The following is a 23,323-nucleotide window of genomic DNA, read 5'->3' as shown; positions in this document are numbered from 1 at the left end:
TGCTCTTGAAAAGAATGTGGACTCTGCTTCTTTCGGATGGAATGCTCTTTAAATATCAATTAAGTCCATCTGGTCTAATGTGTCATTTAAGTCCTGTGTTTCCTTATTGATTTTCTGTCTGGATAATCTGTCCATTGATGTAAGTGAGGTGTTAAAGTTCCCCACTATTATTGTGTTACTGTCAATTTCTCCTTTTATGTCTGTTAACATTTGCCTTATATATTGAGGTGCTCCAATATTGGGTGCATATATATTTACAGTTGTTATATCTCCTTGGATTGATCCTTTGATCATTATGTAGTGTCCTTCTTTGTCTCTTGTGACAGTCTTTATTTTAAAGTCTATTTTGTCTGATGCTAGTAATGCTACTCTGGCTTTCTTTTGATTTCCATTCGTGTGGAATACCTTTTTCTATCCCCTCACTTTCAGTCTGTATGTGTCTCTAGATCTGTATGAATTTCTCATAGGCAGCGTATATACGGGTCCTGTTTTTGTATCCATTCAGCCAGTCTGTGTCTTTTGGTTGGAGCATTTAGTCCATTTACATTTAAGGTAATTATTGATATGTTACGTTCTTATTGCCATTTTGTTAATTGTTTTGGATTTGTTTTTGTAGGTCTTATTTTCCCCCCTTTTGTTTTTATGGTAAAACTTTTATGGTAAAAACTCTTCAGAAAGTAGGCATAGAGAGAACATACTTCAACATAATAAAGGTCATATATGACGGACCCACAGCTAACATCATACTCAATGGTGAAATGCAAAAAGCATTTCCTCTAAGATCAGGAACAAGACAAGGGTGCCCACTCTCGCCACTTTTATTCAACATAGTTTTGGAAGTCCTAGCCACAGCAGTCAGAAAAAGAAAAAGAAATGAAAGGAATCCAAATTGGAAAAGAAGTAAGACTGTTACTGTTTGCAGATGACATGTTGCTATACATAGAAATTCCTAAAAATGCTACCTGAAAACTACTAGAGCTCATCAATGAATTTGGTAAAGTCGCAGGATACAAAATTAATATACAGAAATCTGTTGTATTGCTATATACAAACAACGAAATATCAGAAAGAGAAATTAAGGAAACAATCCCATTTATCATTGCATCAAAAAGAATAAAATACCTAGGAATAAACCTACCTAAGTAGGCAAAAGACCTATACCCCCCAAAACTGTAAGATACTGATAAAAGAAATTGAAGATGACACAAACTGATGGAAAGGTACACCATGTTCTTGGATTGGAAGAATCAATAATGTTGAAATGACCATACTACCCAAGGCAATCTACAGATTCAGTGCAATCCCTATCAAATTACCAATGGCATTTTTCACAGTACTAGAATAAAAAATTTTTAAGTTTGTATGAAAACACGAAAGACCCCCAAATAGCCAAAACAATCTTGAGAAAGAAGAATAGAGCTGGAGGAATCACTTTTCCTGACTTCAGACTATACTACAAAGCTACAGTCATCAAAAAAGTATGGTACTGGCACAAAAACAGACAAATAGATCAATGGAACAGGATAAAAAGCCCAGAAATAAACCCATGCACTTCTGGTCAGTTAATCTGCAACAAAGGAGGCAAGAATATACAATGGAGAAAAGACATTCTCTTCAATAAGTGGTGCTGGGAAAACTGGACAGCTACATGTAAAAGAATGAAATTAGAACATTCTCTAACACCATATACAAAAATAAACTCAAAATGGATTAAAGACCTAAATATAAGACTGGATACTATAAAACTCTTAGAGGAAAACATTGGCAGAACACTCTTTGACATAAATTGCAGCGATATTTTATGGGTCCATCTCCTAGAGTAATGGAAATAAAAACAAATAAACAAATGGGACCTAATTAAACTTAAAAGCTTTTGCACAACAAAGGAAACCACAAACAAAATGAAAAGACAACCTATAGACTGGGAGAAAATATTTGCAAATGATGCTACTGACAAGGGATTAATTTCCAAAATATACAAACAGCTCATATAGCTTAATATCAACAAAACAAACAACTCAATCAAAAAATGGGCAGAAGACCTAAATAGACATTTCTTCCAAGAAGACATACAGATGGCCAATTGACACATGAAAAGATTCTCAGTGTCGCTAATTATTAGAGAAATGCAAATCAAAACTACAATGAGCGGGAATTCCCTGGCGGTCCAGTGGTTAAGACTCTGTGCTTCCACTGCAGGGGGCCTGGGTTCGATCCCTGCTCAGGGAACTGAGATCCTGCAAGCCCAAGCTGTGTGGTGTGACAAAAAATATATATATATACTACAATGAGGTATCACCTGACACCAGTCAGAATGTCCATCATTAAAAAGTCTACAGATAATGAATTCTGGAGAGAGTGTGGAGAAAAAGGTACCCTCCTATACTGTTGGTGGGAATATAAATTGGTGCAGCCACTATGGAGAACAGTATGGAGATTCCTTAAAAAACTAAAAATAGACCTACCATATGATCCTGCAATCCCACTCCTGGGCATATATCAGGAAATGACAAAAACTCTAATTCAAAAAGATACATGTACCTCAGTGTTCACAGCAGTACTGTTTACAATAACAAGACATGGAAACAACCTAAATGCCCATTAACGAATGAATAAAGAAGATGTGGTGTGTGTGCACGTAGATATACACACACACACACACACACACACACACACACACACACACACAATGGAATACTACTCAGCCATAAAAAAGAAAGAAATAATGCCATTTGCAGCAACATGGATGAACCTAGATATTATCATATTAAGTGAAGTCAGAGAAAGACAAATATGATGTCAATTATATGTGGAATCTTAAAAAATGATACAAATGAACTTATTTACAAAACAGAAAGAGACTCACAGACAAAAAAACTTATGGTTAGCAAAGGGGCTAGTGGGGTGCAGGGCGGGCATAAATTAGTAGTTTGGGATTAATGTGTACATACTACTACGTATCAAATAGATAAACAACAGGGACCTACTGTATAACACAGGGAACTATATTCAATATCTTGTAATAACCTATAATGGAAAAGAATCCAAAAAGGAGTGTGTGTGTGTGTGTGTGTGTGTGTATGTGTGTAAATATATATATCTGACTCACTTTGTTGTACACCTGAAACTAACACAGCATTGTAAATGAACTATTCTTCAATTTTTAAAAATGGTTATTGAAAAATATTTATTTCCTATTTGTAGAATTGTAATACTTATTATTTTATCATTTTAGTAAATAAATTATTGGAAATATTTTTTACGCTATTGTGGGTAAAATATAAGGTGTGAGTTCTTATACTAACTTTCTATAAATTTGGCCAAATAACTTCAAAATGTTGATTTCCTTTTCCTGCTGTTCACTTAAAAAAATTTTTTTTTTTAATTTTTAGGTAGAGTCCAAACAGTATATCAGCTGAGTCATGATATTGATGTTGGTCGTTTCCAAACGCTAATGGAATGTTTAACTGGCACTTTTGAAGAAGTGAAAATTTTAGCATTTGATCTTCTAATGAAGTTACCAAAAACATTTGTACAATTTCAGGTATTTGGGCTTTTCTTCTGTAAGTGTAAATGTGGCGTATGCATGAAAACTTTCTATCTTAGCAGCAGTTAAAGCAATCTGTGGATTGTCCAGGCTCTTTGCATCTGCCTTCTTACATCTTCTGTTTCAGTTATCATTAATACCTCTCCTGTTGCAGGTAGTGGAATGGAGAAGGTAGGGATGGGTAGTGGAGGAGGAGGAAATACTGTAAGAGAAACAAAATCCAAATCAGTGAGCTTTGCTTTTTAAAAAAAAATTGTTTTGATATAAAGGGAGGTGTAGGAGGCAGTAGGTTTTATTGTTTACAAGATTATTGGTAGATTTCAGTTAACTGTGGTCTCCCCAGTTCCCTTGGACATGTTAATATTCGATCAAAACACATCACTTACAGTAACTTGATTTTTTTTGAGATAATCTCCCTGCATAGTAGACTGGGAAGCTTAGTGTAAATGAGGTAGAGAACATGTTTCTGATCTTCCAACAAGCAATAGCTAAACTGAGACTGAAACTCAGAGTACTTGAGGTTAACAGCATTTCTCTCCCTGGGTGTTCTACCCCATCCCCAGCCCCCATGCTCTTCCTGATGCCTTGCACTTCCCACCGTGGGGTGAGAATCAAAGATGGGCTCAGGGGTGAAGGCAAAGCTTGGGGATGGGTCTTCAGGAGACCCCATAGCCCAGGTACTTGGCTCTACCCTTGAGGCTTATTCTAGGGCAGTGAGGTCACCAGCAGCTGTCGGGTCACTGGCTCTAGAGCTTTGCTATGGCTCCCTGTTGGAGCTGTGTACAGGCCACGGGAGCCTTTAGGGGTGGTAGCTGAGCCATGGTCTGGGCTCTAGCTGTTAGGCTCTGTTTAGGTATGGCAGCTTGTAGATGCAGTGGGATTCTGTAGGAGCACATGTCAGAGAGCCTAAGGTGTCTGTTTCCACTGCTTCTGGACGGCATTGCAAAATCTCAAACATCTCTTCTGACTTGGGTTCACATTGAGAGTTGCTCCCTAGTGTTCACCTGTCCTGGTGGTCTTTCAGGTGCCCTGATGAGCAGAAACTTCTTTGGTGCTTAGGCTGCTAACTTTTGTACTTTATAAGCGTTTTTAAAGAAGATGCTTTCTCTTTCTCTATCTCCCCTTCCACCAACCCTTGCCTCTTACCATTCATCACACTGTAGCTTCGTATCATATGTATAACTATGCCTCATTCCTGGCTACTATTTTGAGAGTATCTGGAGTGGGGAAAGGTATATATTATAGGACCTATATGAAAGACCTGGTCCTTACATGAACTATAAAGGCCCCTCAGGGGGGCTCTGTGTATCTAATTTGATAAACATATGCTTGGTATATAGATACAACTTATAGAATTCAGGAAACTTAGTAGCACATATGGCTTGCTATAGGATTCTGGTAGTTATATATCTGGTCTGGCTTGTATGTTAGTAAATGGTCCCAGATTCAAGATTTTAAATTCAAGATTTTAAAATATTAGTTATGTATTATATTTTCAAAGTCTTTCTTTGGGTATACCCTATGTAATATGTAATTAGCTTTTTAATATAGCTAACTTGAAAACATTTTTTGAATGCTAGCCTAATCTCTCTAAGGATCTGTATATTCATATTTTGATGACATATCTTTCTAATATATGACTTTACTACTCACCTAGTCTCTTGCCCTTCTTTCTTGTGGAGCTGCTTATCCAAGGTCTTTATATTTTGATTGACCTGAGATGATAGAACAAAGATGCTCTTTTAGATTCCAAAGGCTATTTATTTTGTTTCTTACTAATTGGTTAGTTAGTTTAGGGACTTAACTGTCAGTTACAAAAAATGGTTGAGATGCTTAATTGATTCTTTCTAATATTTATTTAGATTTGAGTTTTAGCCACTGTCTTTCAGTTTTTTAGGTCATAGAAAATTAAACAACAAACGGCAAAGAATTTAAATAGAAATAGGCTGATATTTGAGTCTATTATTTGATATTAGAAGACATTATTAAATATTGGTATACCTAGATAATGATTTTTTCCCTTATATTAGACAGTTATGAGATAATCCTAGTAGAATCAATATTGTTGAGCAATGAAACCCTAGGTTCCAGCGTGGTGAACACGCAACTTGTCAACCGTGGAGTTGGGACTAGGATCTATGTCTCCTGTCCTCAGCCCTGTGCCTTTCCATGCATATTACAGTGAACTGCCCTTTGTTCTGTCTTCTTGAGGACAGGCTGTGTGAGTGCATGTTTAGATGAGATATAGGTGTGGGAGCTCTAATGCAGAATTTCTGAGGTTGATCTTATCACTTTATTTTTCACACATATACATGGAGCTTTGCCAGGAACAGCCTGGTGAATTTGTATTTTCATATGTATGTGTATTTTTCTCCATTGAACTAGCTGTATGGGAAGGGGGTGGGGAGAAAGGCAGGAGCATGACTCCCAGTAAAACAAACCTTGACATACAGAAGAACTCTGGGCTGTATAGAAATAACGAAGATGATCTGGTTATAGTCATAGCAGAATTTCTACAGGAAAAAGTATACTTTTGCTGAAGAAAGAGGTACTTTAAAAAAAAAGCTTTATCGGGACTTCCCTGGCGGTCCAGTGGTTAAGACTCTGCACTCCCAATGCAGGGGAACTAAGATCCCGCATGCCACATGGCGCAGCCTAAAAAAAAACTCCAACTTATATTCAGAGAATTAATGTTCGTATCGAGTTGCAGTTGTGTGGCAAGCTCTGTCTTTAAATATGTGTTATTCCTTCAAATTAAAGAAATGTTTCAGTGATAATGACTGAGTCTCTGCTTTATCCTAGGATTCAGAGAAACTACAAGGCTTATTCCAGGCAGCACTGGAGCTCAGCACAAGCACCAAACCATATGACTGTGTAACAGCTTCCTACCTACTGAACTTCTTAATCTGGCAGAACGCTCTGCCATCATCTCTGTCTTACTTAAAAACTCAGCGGGTTGCATGTGGAGATGGAGATAAGTCTGCTGCTCTGGTGGAAAGTAACACATTAATAGGTTCGTATTGAGTAAATGACCTTTTGCTCTTATTTATCAAAACCAGTATCTTACTTTCTTCACTATTCATATGGTTAGGCTATCTGATGGTTAAACACTTACTTTGTGTTTTTTTTTATTTAAGAGTTTACCAGCTTTGTAGTTTACCAGCATATAAGTATATCTTGAATTTCTCCTTTCCAAAAAATTGTTTACTCAACTAAACAGAGGATTCACATTAAATAAGTACATATGCAAATGTACATTAATAGAGCTTTTATTTAAATAAGACCTCTTTCTCTACCAAAAATGTACTTTTTTTCTACAGAAATTTTACTATGACTATAGCCAAATCATCTTTGTTAATTCTATATAGAGCAGAGTTCCTTTGTCTGTTGGGGTTTATGTTTTAACTGGCTGTCATACCCTTGCCTTACTCTTCCCTTATAGCCAGTTCCAAAACCTAGGGTCTGAGCTGGTTTAGATCTAATGATTTTAAACAAATATTTGTTGGGGGTTCATGTACTTAATTTTACCCTAGTAAATCTTCATTTTGGAATTGTACTAGAAATAAGGATAGAGATTTTTATTAAACAAAACAGAGGTCAGATGTTGAAAGAGAGTTGACAATTATTCTCTCCAAGATAGTAGAAAAAACCATGAAAAAGAGAACTAATAATGGGAGAAAATTAGGAGGCCATGGATAGTTCTGATGGAAATGTGGCCATAGAGCTGGGGATAGAGAGATGACAGTGCCATGGAACATGACACGTGCCGAACTCTAATTGCTTCAGGGCTGGATTCCAGAGGAGACCCCGATAAGATGATAAGAAGAGGTCTGCAATTGGGGTGAACTGGGGAGTTCATACTTCATGTAAAGGCTTTCAAATTTAAGACATTTTTAAACTTTTTGAAATATTTCAAACATACAAAGAATATTTAAATATATATATATAGGATTTAAATAGTAATAATATAAAACTTTCACAAGTTTTGTCCCCAAGCTAGGTAATAACACTCAGCTTAAGAAGTATTGATACAACAGCACCCATAACTTTGAAGCCTCTTCTTTATCCTAGCTCCCTCCTCCTACCATGTAATTACTGCCCTATGTTTTCCTCCCTCCCTCCCTCCCTCCCTCCCTCCCTCGCTTTCTCCCTCTCTCCCTTCCGCTGTGCCAGGTCTTAGTTGCAGCATGCGGGCTCCTTAGTTGCGGCATGTGAACTCTTAGTTGCATGCCATATGCTGCATGCATGTGGGATCTAGTTCCCCGACTAGGGATCGAACCCGGGCCCCCTGCATTGGGAGTGCAGATTCTTACCCACTGGACCACTAGGGAAGTCCCTCCTGTACACTGTTGATGGGAATGTAAAATGGTCTGGCCCCTTTGGAAAACAATCTGGTAGTTTCTTGAAAGGTTAAACATATAATTACCATATGACTCCACAGTTCCTCTCTTGGGCATTGTCTTAATCAGCTCAGGCTGCTATAACAAGATACCATAAAGTGGGTGGCTTAAACAACAGGCATTTATTTCTCACAGTTCTGGAGGCTGGGAAGGTTAAGATTAAGGTGCCAACAGATTTGGTTCCTGGTGAGAACCCTTTTCCTAGTTTGTAACAGCAGCCTTCTCAGTCTGTGCTCACATGGAGGAGAGAGCAAGCTCTGGTCTGTCTTCCTCTTCTTATAAAGACACTAATCCCATCATGTGGGTCCCACCCTCATGACCTCAGCTAAACTTGATTACTTCCTAAAGATTCCACCTCTAAATTTCCTTGCATTGAGGGTGAGGGTTTCAGCATGAATTTGGGGGGGGGGACAGGCAGAGACACACAAACATTCAGTCCATAATGGGCATATACTTAAGAAAAATGAAAACTATGTCCAGACAAAAACTTGTGCATGAATGTTCATAGCAGCATGATTCATAATAGCCAAAAAGTGGAAACAACTCACATGTCCATCATCTGATAAATGGATAAATAAAATGTGGTATATCCATACAATGGACTGTTACTGAGCTGTTAAAAGTAATGAAATATTAATACATGCTACAACATGGATGAACTCTGAAAGAAGCCACTTATTGTATGATTCCATTTATATGGTATGTCCAGAATAGGCAGAAAATGCTTAAGTGGTTACCTAGGACTGGGGACGGTGAGAGGTGCAGGGAGGGGAGTGACTGATAATGGGTGAGGCTTTTTTGAGGGGGGGAGGATGAGAATGTTCTAAAATTGACTGTGGTGGTGGTTGCACATAGCTGTGAATATCCTAAAAACCATTGACTTGTACACTTTAAGTGTATAAATTGTATGGTATATGAGTAATATATCAATAAAGCCATTTTTTTTTTTTTAATTATATATTTATTTATTTATGGCTGCATTGGGTCTTCGTTACTGCACGTGGGCTTTCTCTAGTTGTGGCGAGCGGGGGCTACTCTTCGTTGTGGTGTGCGGGCTTCTCATTGCAGTGGTTTCTCTTGTTGTGGAGCACTGTCTCTAGGTGCGCGGGCTTCAGTAGTTGTGGCACGTGGGCTTCAGTAGTTGTGGCTCACGGGCTCTAGAGCGCAGGCTCAGTAGTTGTGGCGCACGGGCTTAGTTGCTCAGCGGCATGTGGGATCTTCCCAGACCAGGGCTCGAACCCGTGTCCCCTGCATTGGCAGGCGGATTCTTAACCACTGCGCCACCAGGGAAGTCCCAAAGCCATTGTTTTTTAAAATCTGTCCAAATAGCACATGGCACATGGGCCTGGGGTCTGATAACCCAGATAGAGGATGTCTAGGAGAAATGATCCAGAATGAATGCTGTAAATGGATCCAGGAAGTCAGGGCAAAGACACAGTACTACCTTAACTGGAAATGGAGAACAAGCTGGATAACCTTGAAAGATCTCTGTTTTCATTCAAAAACCTCTAGTATAAAGTTCAACTGAGTTGGGTGCTTCCGTGGGAACTGTTCTGCTGTGCACAAATTTGTAAATGTGTTTTTAAACTGGTGTTATTTTGGTGGGTTTTGTTTTTTTTGTTTTTTGTTTTTGTTTTTTTTTTTGCTTTTTCTAGTTATCAAATGCTTGTTGGAAAATCTTGAGGAAGAAGTATCTCGGGCTGAAAATTCTCTGCTTCAGGCAGCAGCATCTTTTCCAATGTACGGGCGGGTCCACTGTATAACAGGAGCTTTGCGGAAGCTAGCTCTAAAGTAAGTATATCCCCCCCCCACCCCGCTCTTTCCTCAGTACTCACTTCTGAGCTTTAAACTCTTATTGGAATGTGTCCTGGGAAAGGAACGTATTGCCTTAAAGGTAATTAAAAATTAGATTTAAAAATGTACATATAGGGCTTCCCTGGTGGTGCAGTGGTTAAGAATCCGCCTGCCAATGCAGGGGACACGGGTTCGAGCCCTGGTCCAGGAAGATTCCACATGCTGCGGAGCAACTAAGCTTTTGCGCCACAACTACTGAGCCTGTGCTCTAGAGCCCGCGAGCCACAACTACTGAAGCCCACGAGCCACAACTACTGAAGCCCGTGCGCCTAGAGCCCGTGCTCTGAAACAAGAGAAGCCACTGCAATGAGAAGCCCGTGCACTGCAACGAAGAGTAGCCCCCGCTCACCGCAACTAGAGAAAGCCCGCACACAGCAACGAAGACCCAACACAGCCAAAAATAAATAAATAAATAAATTTATTTTAAAAAAAAAGTACATATATACATGTATTTTTATGTCTTAAATATTTCATAGATTGCATGATTTTGAAACCCAAATTCTTTTGACCCCTTTTGTCTATTAATTTCATCTTGAAAATGTGATTTTTGCTTAGTATAAATTACCCTAATGTCTTTGTTGCAGCAGCCTGCAGTTGGTGAGTGAGTGGAGACCCGTGGTGGAGAAGCTCCTTGTGACGTCCTACAGGCTTTCCGCCGTGGCGTCTCCAGTTATTCAGAGCTCCTCCCCAGAAGGCCTCATCCCCATGGACACTGATGCAGGTCAGTAAACGAAGAAAGCTAGAATTACTATGTTTTTTCCCCTAATCATTTCTTCAGAGAGATATAGAGGCTAAATAGGGGGAAAAGAAATTATTATTATGACTAGTGATATTTCTGCCTTTTTAGTAATATTTTTAACTATGAAAAAATAACCAAAATAAATAAATAAATAGCCAGGTGATCAGCAAGGTACTTCCTCGTCTGGGGTAAATTGGGTTTTATAATATGTCATTTCGGAATACAACCTACCAGGGTTGTATTCTGGCAGGAACTGGGGGAGCAGGCAGTATAAATTAGCAATTGATGGGGTTCAGTCAGAGAAGGCAACTTGTTAGAAATCTGAATAGGCAAAGACCATTGGACATACAAAGACCATTTAATTAAAAAAAAAAAATTGGAGGAGATAGTCAAAATGCCCAAAATTGAACTCATGAACTTTCATCTGTCTTTTCCTTCCCAACCCTTGTATCTTTGCAAATGGCCCTACCAGAGACCTGTTTATGCAAGTCAGGAGCCTAGGGCTGCTTGACATCTCCCCTTTGCTCCTTATATCTAGCCTATCTCCACGTTTTTTCAGTGGTGCCCCTTAAATAGCTTTCAAATCTCTTTTTCTTTTATCTGCATCTTCTTACCTTACTGTAGGCTTTTATCCTCTCTTGTTTCCCCACATCTACTCTTATCTCCTTCCATTTCCTTTTTACCACATCCAAAGTAAGCTTTTCTAGTCATATAATGTATCATGTTACACATAATCTTTACTTAACCCTGTGCTCTGCCCACCCCCTCTTCCTTTTTATTTAAAATACGTTAGTGACCAGGTCCTGTAATAGTTTTGCTCCTGCTACCTTGCCAGTCTTGTCTCTTAGCATTCTCCCCTTCCCATAGATTTCTCCTTCATGGAGTTGTTGCAGTTTAACAGGAATCTTGTCTGTTTTCCTCCCTTGTGCTTAGCACAGTGCCTGGCAGAAGGAGGTACACTATCAATAGTTGTTAGAATGAATGAACAATTCCTGAAAGTATAGGCACTAAATTCAGTGCCTGGGATGCCCTTGGTGGTATGTGTATACAGCAGTTCCCTCTTAATCTGAGGGCTGTATGATCCAGGACCCCCAGTGGACGCCTGACAGTGCAGATAGCACCAAACCCTATACATACTATGTTTTTTCCTATACATACGTACTTATGTTAAAATTTCATTTATAGATTAGGCACAGTAAGAGATTAACAATGATAACCAATAATAACATAGAACAATTATAACAGTATACTGTAATAAAAGTTATGTGAATGTGGTCTCTCTCTGTTTCTCTCAAAAGATCTTACTATATTGTGCTCACCCTTCTTCTTGTGTTGATGTGAGATGATAAAATGCCTGTGTGATGAGGTGAAGTGAGGTGAATGACGTAGGCATTATGACGTAGTGTTAGGCTACCATTGACCTCCTGGCGATACATCAGAAGGAGGAGCCCTGACGATGTTGATGGTTGGATGTCAGCTGCAGACGATGTTGATGGCTGGGGATCCCAGGTGGGATGGAGAGGGACAGTGTGAGGGGATTACTGGATCTGTACTACAACAGGCCAGAGGGATTGGCCGTTAAAGGTATATACTAACATGAATGTTCCTTTGAACACCTAGAAAATCATGAAGTAAATTTATATTTTGGTGTTGAAATAAAGTTGGTGAATGCATTTTGGAGTGCAAATGAGAGGCTTATATTAAAAACACACTGAGTAAATCATAAACACACACTGCATCATACAATACAATACTTCGGGCCGATAATTAAACTAATCTAGAGTTGTGTGGTTGCATAGAAAATGTTATGTTTTGTTCTTTACTAAAAATGAGTTGGAAGGTTGGTGGTGGTTCCTGATACTAAGATACAGTTATAGATTTATTTTGGCTGATAGTCTAAATACTAAAATTTGTTGGTTTAGGTTTCCTACTTAAACAGTGCATAGGAATAGAGAACATCCAGTCTGATAGCTAATATTTGGATCAGGCAATACCAGTATATTTTGGATGAGAAATCTTGCATGTTTGTCACCAGTTGTGGGTAGGGCCTTCAGAGTATGCTAAAATTTTGTTTGTCATTAAAGTTTTAAAATATCTGTCAGTCTCAAAAACTGCCTATGGTCCACTAACTTTTCCTTAATTTTGCCTTTTCTTCTTTCCTCTGGTTGTCTCCATTTTTCTTATGTCTTTCCCATGTTATCTGCCATGCATTCTGAATTCTTTGAAAAAAGTCTCCCCTGAAAGCCACAAAAATGGTTCTTAAAATTTTATTCTGGTTACCCCTCTCTTTTTTCTTAGTCTTTCTATGGTTTCTTTTTGGGCCAGTGTTACTTTCTCATGGCTGTCAAAATTTGTTTTTGGCAAAATTTCATGGAAGCCGCAAGTGAACATAAGATGTTGGCTGAACCATTATGATAGCAGTTTGGGTCTTTGTATTTCCCATAATACCTAAAATATACGTGTGTATAATAGGTATACAGTAAATAACCCATTCTTTGATTTGTTAATTGGTTTCAGATGATTACCTGTTGTTATTTTTCTTTCAAAATCTGAGCCTGCCTAGCTCTTTATTACCTAGTCATCCATAAATTCCTTCAGCGCATGTTACTGAACCTCTGCCATGAGCCAATTTCTGTTCTAGGCACTAGCAGTTGAGCAGTAAACAAAGTCTTGCATTCGTGAAGTTTACATTTCCTAATACAGTGAGTGCTTACTAAGAAATAAAAATGAAGTTTAATATAATACTAGGACTGGAAATCTAACTTAGAAAGCAGTATATTACTTATGCATTTCAAAGCCAAACATGGAGTTTTCATGATATTCCTGGGCCATAAAAGATTATTTTTGTTGGTGGTGGGGTTTCTTACCTCTTAAAACAAAATTCATTGAAGTTTATTGCTCTTCCTTCATCTGTTTGAGCACTGTATTTGAAATTCTTAGACAACACTGAGAAAAGCAATGTAAGGGAGATGGCAGCCTTTGTCTATGGACAGTTTCTGTTGTGCTTTTTTGTCCAATCTTCACCCTATTTAAAATATTCACCATATTTTGAAAGTACACTCAAGTGTCATGAAGACCTTATATAAATAATTTTCACATTATCCATCCTGTGAGTCCCTTCTTATAGTGCTAATTATCAAGTACTGAAAATTACAAAATATTTGAGGGCAAATACCCCCAAGGGAAGTCTTCATGTGATGTGGAACTGGGGTTTTACATAATCTCATCTCTCTCCCTCAGAGTCAGCAAGCCGCTTGCAGACAATTCTGAATGAGATTCAGCCCCGAGATACTAATGATTATTTCAATCGAGCTAAAATTTTGAAAGAATGTGATAGCTTTGATTTGGAGGACTTGAGTGCCAGTGTACCGAATATTGATACTTCTGCAGAAGTCAAAGGTATATATAAAATCAGTATTGTAGTCAGTATTTGAGCGACAAATAAAATGTGCAAAATGCTCTTTTTCTGTAGTAAATCAGAGGCTGCAAATGTGTGTAGTACACTTCTAGAAAATAAAGTCTTTTTTGAGCTTGTAAATGATTTATTTTGGGGAATGAGTTTATAAGACTTTACCAGAAAATGGTGTTCACCAGTGCAGTGTATAAGGTGCTTCAGCAAAAAACCTTTGAGTGCTGAAACCTGTCTTGACAGCCAGGTGATGTAGGAACAGTGATGCACAGTGAACTTGGGTTTGGGGAGCAGTCTGCTTCTCCCAGCACTATGGTTCGCTGTTGTGAGAGTCCTCATAGTCAGTCAAACAGCCTTTTAAAGGAAACAAATTTATGACTCAGAGAAATGTGAGCTGCTCTGTTGTACCAGGCCTCCAGAATTCAAATTCTTACTGTTTGTTTTCTCATTAGTTCTTTTATAATTTTCTATAATGCTGTAAAAAGTCATCAGAAGCAGTAATATCTTATTGATTTATAACACAGTCTACATTCTCCACTAGATGGGGATATTGTCTTGTAAAAATTTCTCGTTATGATTTTTTTTTTTTTAATTACAGAAAATAACACAAATGTATGCTTGTAATAATTTCAAATAATACAGAGGTAAATATGAATTAAAAACAAATTAATTTTGTTTTCTTTCATTTCCTTATTCCCTCCTCAATCCTATTTCATCCCTCTTTAGTGTACATCATTTCAGACCAATTTTATGTATTTAAGTGTATGTACATTTATCCTTTGAGTTTAGTGGCCTTTTAAAAGACAAATGGGATTACGTTAAAAAGGTTATTTTGTTAACTTACATTTTAAATTTAATAGTTTGTTTTGGATTTTTTTTTTTAATGTCAGTACTAAAATATTCCTAAAGCTAGAAAAAGAGAGTAAGGATTCTTATAGGTAATTGACCATGAAATTTAAATATATTTTGAAAGAGAATTTGTATTTTCCTTTGAAAGGAAAGTCGTATCCTATTCTTTTACTGACATAGCAGCCACCCTCACCAAAACAAATAATAAAATATATTTATTATAGTCATATTTTATGGATGACTGAGAGGCAGGAAGAGTTTGTTTCATTAACTTCCAAAGGTTAGACTTCGGTTTTAGAATAATATTGTGTTTTATTTTTAAATTTATTTTGAATATAGTATATTAAATAAAATACTGTGATTCCTACCCATAGCACATGCCAAACAAATGTTAGTTATTTTCTCCTGAATAAATATAGCATATGACAAATTGGTTTGTTCAAGCAGATTATTCTTGGGGAAATTATGAATAAGCTTGTTCTAAGAAACCTGGGATGTGAGTAATCAAGTGTCTAGTGTTGCAGTAGTTTTTGTTGTTTTTTTTTTAAGGTAAAGAAGGAAAAACATGTGATGTAACTGCTCAGATGGTGCTGGTATGTTGTTGGAGAAGCATGAAGGAAGTCGCTTTACTCTTAGGCTCACTGTGCCAGCTTCTACCCATGCGGTCTGTGCCAGAATCTCCTGATGGATTGTTGACAGTGGAACAGGTAGGGTAGATGTTTATTCCACCTGGTATAATTTCTGGTCAAAGCATAAATCACAAACTTTTATTTAAAAGTTAAATAACTTAAAAAATTTTTAAAACATTTTTCTTGAATAAAATCTTACAGATGTCAACTGAAGAAAGTTCATTAAAGTATAGGAATTGGATCTTGCAATCCATTTCCAAACTTTGGCATTTTTAGAAATGTTTTTATTTTTCTAAGTTATATAAATAATGATAGCTTTTACCTCACTTTTAACTTCAATATTAACATTTGAATTTTTATTTCTCCATTTAACACACACAAACTTAAAATTCAAATGTAAATGAAATTGTCTATTTAGTAAAACTCCACAAACCTCTTAAATTTTGCAAAGAAAAAAATATATATATATATTTTTTTTCTTTATACATTGGTTGATTATGGATCTCATGTTTCCCTCTACATTGATGATAAAGTTGTAGTTACTTTGGTTTTTTTGGCTGACTTTTATTTTAAGACCACAAAGTTAGTTCCATCTGGGACTGTTCAAGTGACTTGAGTGCAGTGTTTATAAGAAATTAGCTTACCACAAGCATTTCATTTGGAAATATTTTAGATTTATTAGATTTCTGTTTTTAATTGATTCCCTCTTCCTTTCCATATGGTTTCAACAAATCCATTTCCCACCATTTTCCAGCAAAGATACATAACATGTACTTTCATTTTTAACCTTTTTCAAATAAAGATAATTTCTCCCGTAGGGTGTTATGACATTTAAGAACAAAACAAATATTGTAGTATGCTAATGCTGATTATTTCTGTAATAACCATGTGACCAGTTCCATGGAAATAATGCTAATATTTTTATTCTCACACTCTCTGTGGCTGATGTTGTTTGCATCTGGTTAACAGCTGGGCTTGTGATGTTGCAAGGCTCTGAGACAGAGAACGGCAAAGGGGAACAGAACACTGCCGGCTTCATTATGTTCCTTATTCTCTTCCAAATCAAACAGGCGTTAGTGTCCTAGAGTTACTTGCAGTCCTTACTGGTGACTGGCTGGAGTGCCAATGCCAACATCTTTGCTGAGGAATCCAGCTATGATTAACGATTACTTCACTGATGTTCACCATCTCACTAAGAAGTAAATATGGGCTAGAGCCCCTTGACTTCTCAACTTTTCAAGGACAAGTTAAAACATCTAGTGTTTTGGGTTTGTTGGCCAGTGTTTAAAAACAAAATTAAGGGAAACATATTTTACTTTTACTATAACTGAGAAAGACCTGAAAGCTTCCTGTGAAAATCATTTCGCCCTGACACCTTTTACAGAGCACCCAAATCTTATGAAGTTATGTGGAATATCCAGGTTAAAATTGGGAATTAATTTTTAAAAATTGGGAACTAATATAAAATAGAAGAGATGTTTGTAAAACAACAACAATAACAAAGAGAGGCTCTTATAAACCAAAGAGCTCTTCTGATGACTGTTTTCTTGAATAAGAAATAGAATCCTGTTTTTCTGTAAAATATCCGTTTCCATTCTAATCAGGTCCAGTCTTTTCTCCATGTCGCCATTCATGTGGTGACCCCACATATATATGTTTGAGAAGAAATTAATGACTGAGTGAGTGAACAAGAATGTATGTGATAGCACTGTTCTGACATTGAAACCCTGCCCTCTGTGGAAGACTTTAGTCTTGATCATGCTAAATTTTACTAAAGAAATTAAAATGCTCCTAAAAAATTTTTTAAATTTTTTTACATTTTAAAAAATGTGGGGGCATTTAGTCAATGAAATCTAAAGTTATCAAGAAATTAGTGTTACTTATATTACTAGAGGACTCCTGCTTTTAAACATATAATTTTGTTCCGTGAAATTCCTTTAAACATATTCCTATGTACTTAGTACTTTTAAGAGTTAAAAATATAAATGACAGAGAAGAATGCAGTCTGCATTGGAGTGCTGGGGCCACGCCTAGGGTCTACCTTCCTTCCAAGGGCATAGCCGCCCTGGCATCACTAGTTCTTCTGTGCACCTAGTGGCAAAGCTACAAATGTAAGCATCAACAGTGTAGGTGAATGTGACCACAAGAGACCTGCAGAGGCAGTGAAGTGACTTGCGGGCAGAACGCTCCGCATTGTTGGGGAGAATTGGGAACTTGGATTTCTTACTCCCAAGGATCATAAAAACCGTGATCTCGTTTTCTCTCAGTGGATGAAGGAAGCTGTTCTATAGAACCTGAAATACTGGTGTTCAGCCTGTTGCTTCTCTTGCTCTCCACTCACCCTTCACTACTGAAAAAGGAATAGGATTCTACTGCCATTTTATATTTGAGGTCTCACATTTAGACGACGGAGAGGATTTCTCATGGAACTCAGCTCCTTTAAGCCCATCCTGATTTTACAGCCCTTTTTTAAAGGGGTGACAACTTCAATCCCCTATACATGACTATAGTTTATACTAGGCCAGCAGGTAGTGAGACTCCAATTTGGGGATTTTTGCTGCTGTACGAGGAGAGGAGCTGGTGCTCGCTTATAATTCTGAGTATTCAGTGCTGTATTCACATACTGTTCAAGCTGGAAGGATCACAGAGATGATATTATCCAGCTCTCTTGCACAAGGGGAGTCTGAAGCCCTTGGATGTTACCTGGTTTGCCCAAGATCACAAAGCTGGTTTGTGGCAGCTCTGGGACAGGAACCTGATTCTTCTGCTTCCCAGCCTGTATTCCGCCATGACACAGTGCTGCCTTTGTTCTGAATGGCTCATTTAATTTTTCTTTAAATTTAATTCTCCCAGCTTCCCATAGCCAACCAGATTTTTGCAAGCAACAGGACAGTAAGGCAACTTGCTACTGAACTTTATAGCAAATGCTCCATTCCCTTAGATGATTGCTTGTGAAGGAGTGTGTCCTCTGCGACTTCATCAAGAAGGAAATGTGTTCATTCAGAGGCATGTCTGACCCTTCTCCTGCGCTGTAATCACATTATGAAAGGTTCTTTCATAATGTCCCTGTCCAAGAGGCAGAGATAAAACCAGCTTTGAGGGATGTAAGTCGAGACCCTTAAAGAGTGAGCAGTGCATGCAACCTTATCTCACAAACTTCCTGACTGGTGTGTGTCTGGGTTTCAAGCTGGATGCTTTGCTGATGCAGAGCTTTTGCTTGATACATTGTTGGTCCTCTTTCCATGGGATATCGGATACCCAGTACCTACTGATTTTTTTAAACTTCCTCTACCTGGACTATCAGTTCATATGTTTATATATTTCCCCTAATGTTCCTAAAAAGAAGCTTTTGGGTAGTTTTGGGTTTTTTTTAATGTATCTGCTTTCCGCTTCCTAGGAATTATTGCCACAGAAATCACATGATTAAAAATAATTACCAACTATTAGAAATGAGCAATTTTAAAAACTCCTGCTTTACATTCTATTGTAATTTTCATGATGTACATGGCTAACTGGGTTTATATGTTCCCTCAGTACCTTTTGTTACTGTTTTAGATTTTTGTCAATGAACTATAAGTGGGATGTATGTTTATTAGCATTTGTCAGTCTTAAAGAAATTACCTTTTGTATTTTCTTTTACCAAAGTTTATTTTTTAGAAATTATGAGTAAGTATTCATTGAACTGTGCTGAATGCACGTTACCGTTTTTAAGCTGTTGCAGGTTACCATTTTTAAGCTGTGAAGTGAAGTTGAGCATGTAATTACATCATTTAGTCAACTATTTATTGACTGCCTTACTACAAGGGCATTGTGGGAATATTAAGAAATAGAATATGTGGTTCTCTGACCTCAAAGGGCTTAGAAATGTAATAGGGGATACAAGACAAATTCATTTCAAAAAGTCAGACTAAAGGGCAACTGTTAAAATGGCACATGGTTAAGGATTTGCCAGAAAACAAAGAATAAACGTTCTGGTGGGAAGATGTCTGAGTACCAGGAAACCATCATCTTTGTTATTATGTAGGAGGACAATGTTTGGGCTTTCACGAAATCCCAAGTGTTAGTAAGAAATCACTGTAGTAGAGAATGAAAGTCCAGTTTAAAATGTTAATTATCTTACTGTAGTGTAAACTTTTATAAACTATTCCATTTAACCAAAGTGGAATTAGAAACTCCTGTTGACATTCCTAAGGTTGTGGCTGTGTCTTAAAGTAAAATTTAAATTAAGGTTTAGGGTTTAAGTCTCACTACTTGATGAAACAAAATGAAAACAAAAATTGACATTTAGCAATATTGATTGCTACTCTCTGCCAGGTACTCTGCTAAATGCTTATTTGCATAATCTCGTTTATTTCTCGGAATAATCCTGTGAAGTAGGTTCTAGTTTTATCCCCATTCCACAGATGAGAGAACTCTGTTACTTATGTAATTAGCTTGTATTGAGAAGGAGGCTGAGTAGGGTTCCTGAACTCAGCCCTCTTGGCTCCAGGATCCCAGATCTTAACCACTGCACATTCTCTTTGTAGAAATGTCCCACCTGTATACTTGAATCTTTTTGGACTTACTGACTTATAAAGAGGGGAATTAGCTTTGACTTTTCTCCTGTATTTCTCTCTACTATCTAGATAAAGGACAAACAAAAAATGTATTTACATTTGCCCTTTGTGGGTTTTATGCTCTAGGTGAGCATTTAGCTCCCCTGTTTAGTCTGTTGGTGAATTATAGGTGCCTAGAGACATGGCACGTAGCTGTCCTCCCCTGTGGAAATTTATACCCTGTAAATCCATAAAGCATGTTAATTTGCCTATAGAAGTAGGTTTTATGGAAAGTTAGAACCAGGATACACTAAACTTAAAAAGATAGTGATTAGAATTTCATTTTAAGAATAGAAATCAGTGCCCTTTTTTTTTCATATTTACTTTAATTGCCTTTCAGAAATTCTGAGATATATATTATTTATTAAGAAAATATTTTGTAAAGACATCATCCATGTTAAAAGAATAGTTTTTATGAACTTTAAATAGGAGCTTAGTATCTAATAGATAGATTGAAAGGCAATCGAGTTGAATTTTCAGAGGAGTTTTTCATTTTTTAAATAAAATTTTGAAATTCTTTTTCTGATTCTACTATTGTCATAAGTTTCTACAGGGTTAAATATGTTCCCTGTAGTCTGATCATCCAAGGGGAGAGTGTCAGCATGGCCCCTTTTCCCTGTCCAGCTGCTCATGGACCACATTGCCCTGTTGACTCCTCCCACCCACTGTGATAGGGTACATTCCTACCTTGCAACCCTGTCTTCTTCCACTATTTTCTAGCACGAAACCTTGAGGCCATTCAGCCAGGTCTGCTATCACTCTCCTGTATAGTCTGTGTTCATTCATGTAAAAAGACCCGGTGAAGTGTCTGACAGGTAGCAGATACTTAATAAATGTTTGTTCACTTATTCTAGTATGCCAGCTTCTTCTCATGTTAATTATCCTTTTCTGTATTGGTTCACTCATGTATATCCTGTTTAAGGCCTGGCCATGAAGCTTTTTCTAATTATTCATTTCAATGCAAAAAGAGCTGTCATTTCTTAGTGCTGTTAAGCTTCTGATGGGTACCATCCAGCATATTGGTTTTCTCTGAAAGCTTTCGGAGGACAAACATCTTGTTTTGTTCTTTGTCTACCCAGCACTAAGCTGCTAAGCATTTGACAGGGTGCTAAAAAGTACTTACTGTCTGATTAATAGAAATGCACTCTCTTCAAAGGGAAAAATTCATATTAAGCCTGGGTGTTACCTAAGTGGGTTTGTTGGGAAATTAAGTGCAAAATGATATGAGAAAAAATGGTCTACCTCTCACTTGTGTCTTTAGAATCTCATTCTGTTTTCTGAGGCCAGGATTACCTAGGGTTGAGGTCTACCCTTCAGAAGAGAGACCATCCACTGGTCTCATTCACCTCTGAGGTCTTTGATATTATTATATGCTTTTTGGTTTAAGCCCCTTTGAAGGGAGTTAAGGTAAAGGAAGCAATGAAAATCTGATCTTTGTTTAAGAACTAGATTGTAAGTCCACAGAGAAGCACTTTACCAGTAACATTTCTGTTTTTCTGAAGTATGTTTTAATATCTGTAACATTAAAAAAAGATTAAGGATGTTAGAGAGACCCCATCTCTATGACTTCCTGTTTTTATTTTTTGTGCCTTAAAACACCTTTTTAGAAATCTTCTTTTGTTTCTCTAATAATAGAAATGATGGTCATAACAAGTTAGTTAACTGATGTTTCTTCTGGTCCTGTTTTGTAGGGTTATTGAGCTTCAGGTATGTCTTGGGGGTTAAATTCAGATTTTGTGCTTGATAATTCTGTTCAAAATATACTCTGAAATTACGTATTGAAGGTAAAATGATAAGGCTTACCCTGACTCTTGACTTTTGACGACTAGTAGTATGTAGCTTGTAAAAAAATATTAAAAATTAGGGATATCATCAGATCTTCACCTGAAAACTTTAGCTGAAGAACATGACATGACACTCTTTGGGGATATTAAATTGTTAGAATTTTAAAACTTCTGTTATATCCTGCTTTTCTGGTTTTTTTCTTGATCTCATTTCTGATTCTTATTTCTCTAAATGTATCACCCGTCTTTGTATCATCATATATATTTTGAGTTTAGAGTATGTCTTTAGCTTTCTTCTATTTGGAAATCCAGACAGAGGTCACATTGAACTGAACTGGTTTATAAGTTAAGGGCCTGTGCTGAGCTTTTAGATTTATTAACTCATTTTAATACACAATCTATGAGGCAAGTGCTATTATTATTCCCAGTTTATAGATGAGACTGAGGCAGTTGCCCATGGTTACATGTTTAACTACTCTTTCTACTGTTTATCATCTCTAATGTGTGCAGAATACCAGTCACTGTGCTGAGGTAGAAGTTGTTTCTAGATAAGCCTATGTGAGCTATCTTGGGTTAGCTTGCTTTTTCACCATTCTGTGACCTGCTGGGGAGACCTGGATCAAGAGAGAGCCAGTTGTAGCTTTGGTCCTGAGTTTTATACAAAATCTGGATTCTCTAAAGCTTATCAGCTACCAAATCTTATGGTATAAATGTAGAATCAACCCAACCACTTTAACAGTTAATGCTGTACAAAACTTCATCAGCAACTAATTGTCAGTCATGTCTTCTTAAAAGTAGATTGTCATATTTGTTATTTGTTTAAACTTGTACGGAGAAAAGCAGCATGTAGGAAAGCGATTGGGTAGCATTCTGGAAAACTCCATTGTTCTGACTCAAAGTGAAGCCTGTCACTTTTCAGGAGGCCCTTTGCAGTAAATCTTGTGTGGCCATTAATATTTGTATATCTTTAAAAGGTAATTATTGGGAAGTATTGTTTAATGGGTTGGAGTTTCAGTTTGGGAAGATGAAAAAAATTCTGTAGATGGATGGTGGTTGCACAGTAAAGTGAATATACTGAATGCCACTGAACTGTACACTTAAAAATGGTTAAAATGGTAAATTTTATGTTATGTATATTTTAACCATAATAGAAAAAAAATTTTTTTGAAGAGGGGACTAAAAGGTAATTATTTCACCTAGGCCTAGGTGTGTGAGGGTTGTCACCTTGTGTGATTTGCTGTTGGTGTTGAATGATATGAACTAACAAAGAGAACACAGCAAGATTTGTGAATCTGGCATGGGGAGGCAGTTCTAGCCTAGCAGTTAAAGATGGCCAACTCTGGAGCCAGATTGCCTGGATTTACGTACTAGTTCTACCATCTACTTGCTGTGTGACCTTGAATAAGTTACTTGCCCTTTCTGGGCCTCATTTTTCCCAGTTGTAGAGTGGAGATAATAATAGTGCTTTTTTCGTGGAATTATTGTGAGAATTAATTGTGATAGTATAAAATGCTTAA

General features: G+C 37.2%; 1 protein-coding gene across 2 annotated transcripts in view; it reads left to right on the top strand.

Moving 5' to 3' along the window:
• THADA (THADA armadillo repeat containing) overlaps positions 1-23,323 on the top strand; it is a 318,246-nt gene that overhangs the window by 39,799 nt on the left and 255,124 nt on the right. The window contains exons 16-21 of one of the 2 annotated variants that reach the window (XM_061210468.1): positions 3,393-3,544; positions 6,350-6,560; positions 9,603-9,738; positions 10,389-10,522; positions 13,781-13,939; positions 15,348-15,505. In XM_061210468.1, coding sequence (XP_061066451.1) covers positions 3,393-3,544; positions 6,350-6,560; positions 9,603-9,738; positions 10,389-10,522; positions 13,781-13,939; positions 15,348-15,505 — 950 coding nt within the window. Of the gene's footprint in view, positions 1-3,392; positions 3,545-6,349; positions 6,561-9,602; positions 9,739-10,385; positions 10,523-13,780; positions 13,940-15,347; positions 15,506-23,323 lie in introns of both variants that reach the window. The other variant, XM_061210467.1, reaches the window with a different exon arrangement.

Source organism: Eubalaena glacialis, chromosome 14 (genome assembly GCF_028564815.1).
Source record: "Eubalaena glacialis isolate mEubGla1 chromosome 14, mEubGla1.1.hap2.+ XY, whole genome shotgun sequence".
Taxonomy (NCBI): domain Eukaryota; kingdom Metazoa; phylum Chordata; class Mammalia; order Artiodactyla; family Balaenidae; genus Eubalaena; species Eubalaena glacialis.
This window is presented reverse-complemented; position numbering and strand designations above follow the sequence as displayed.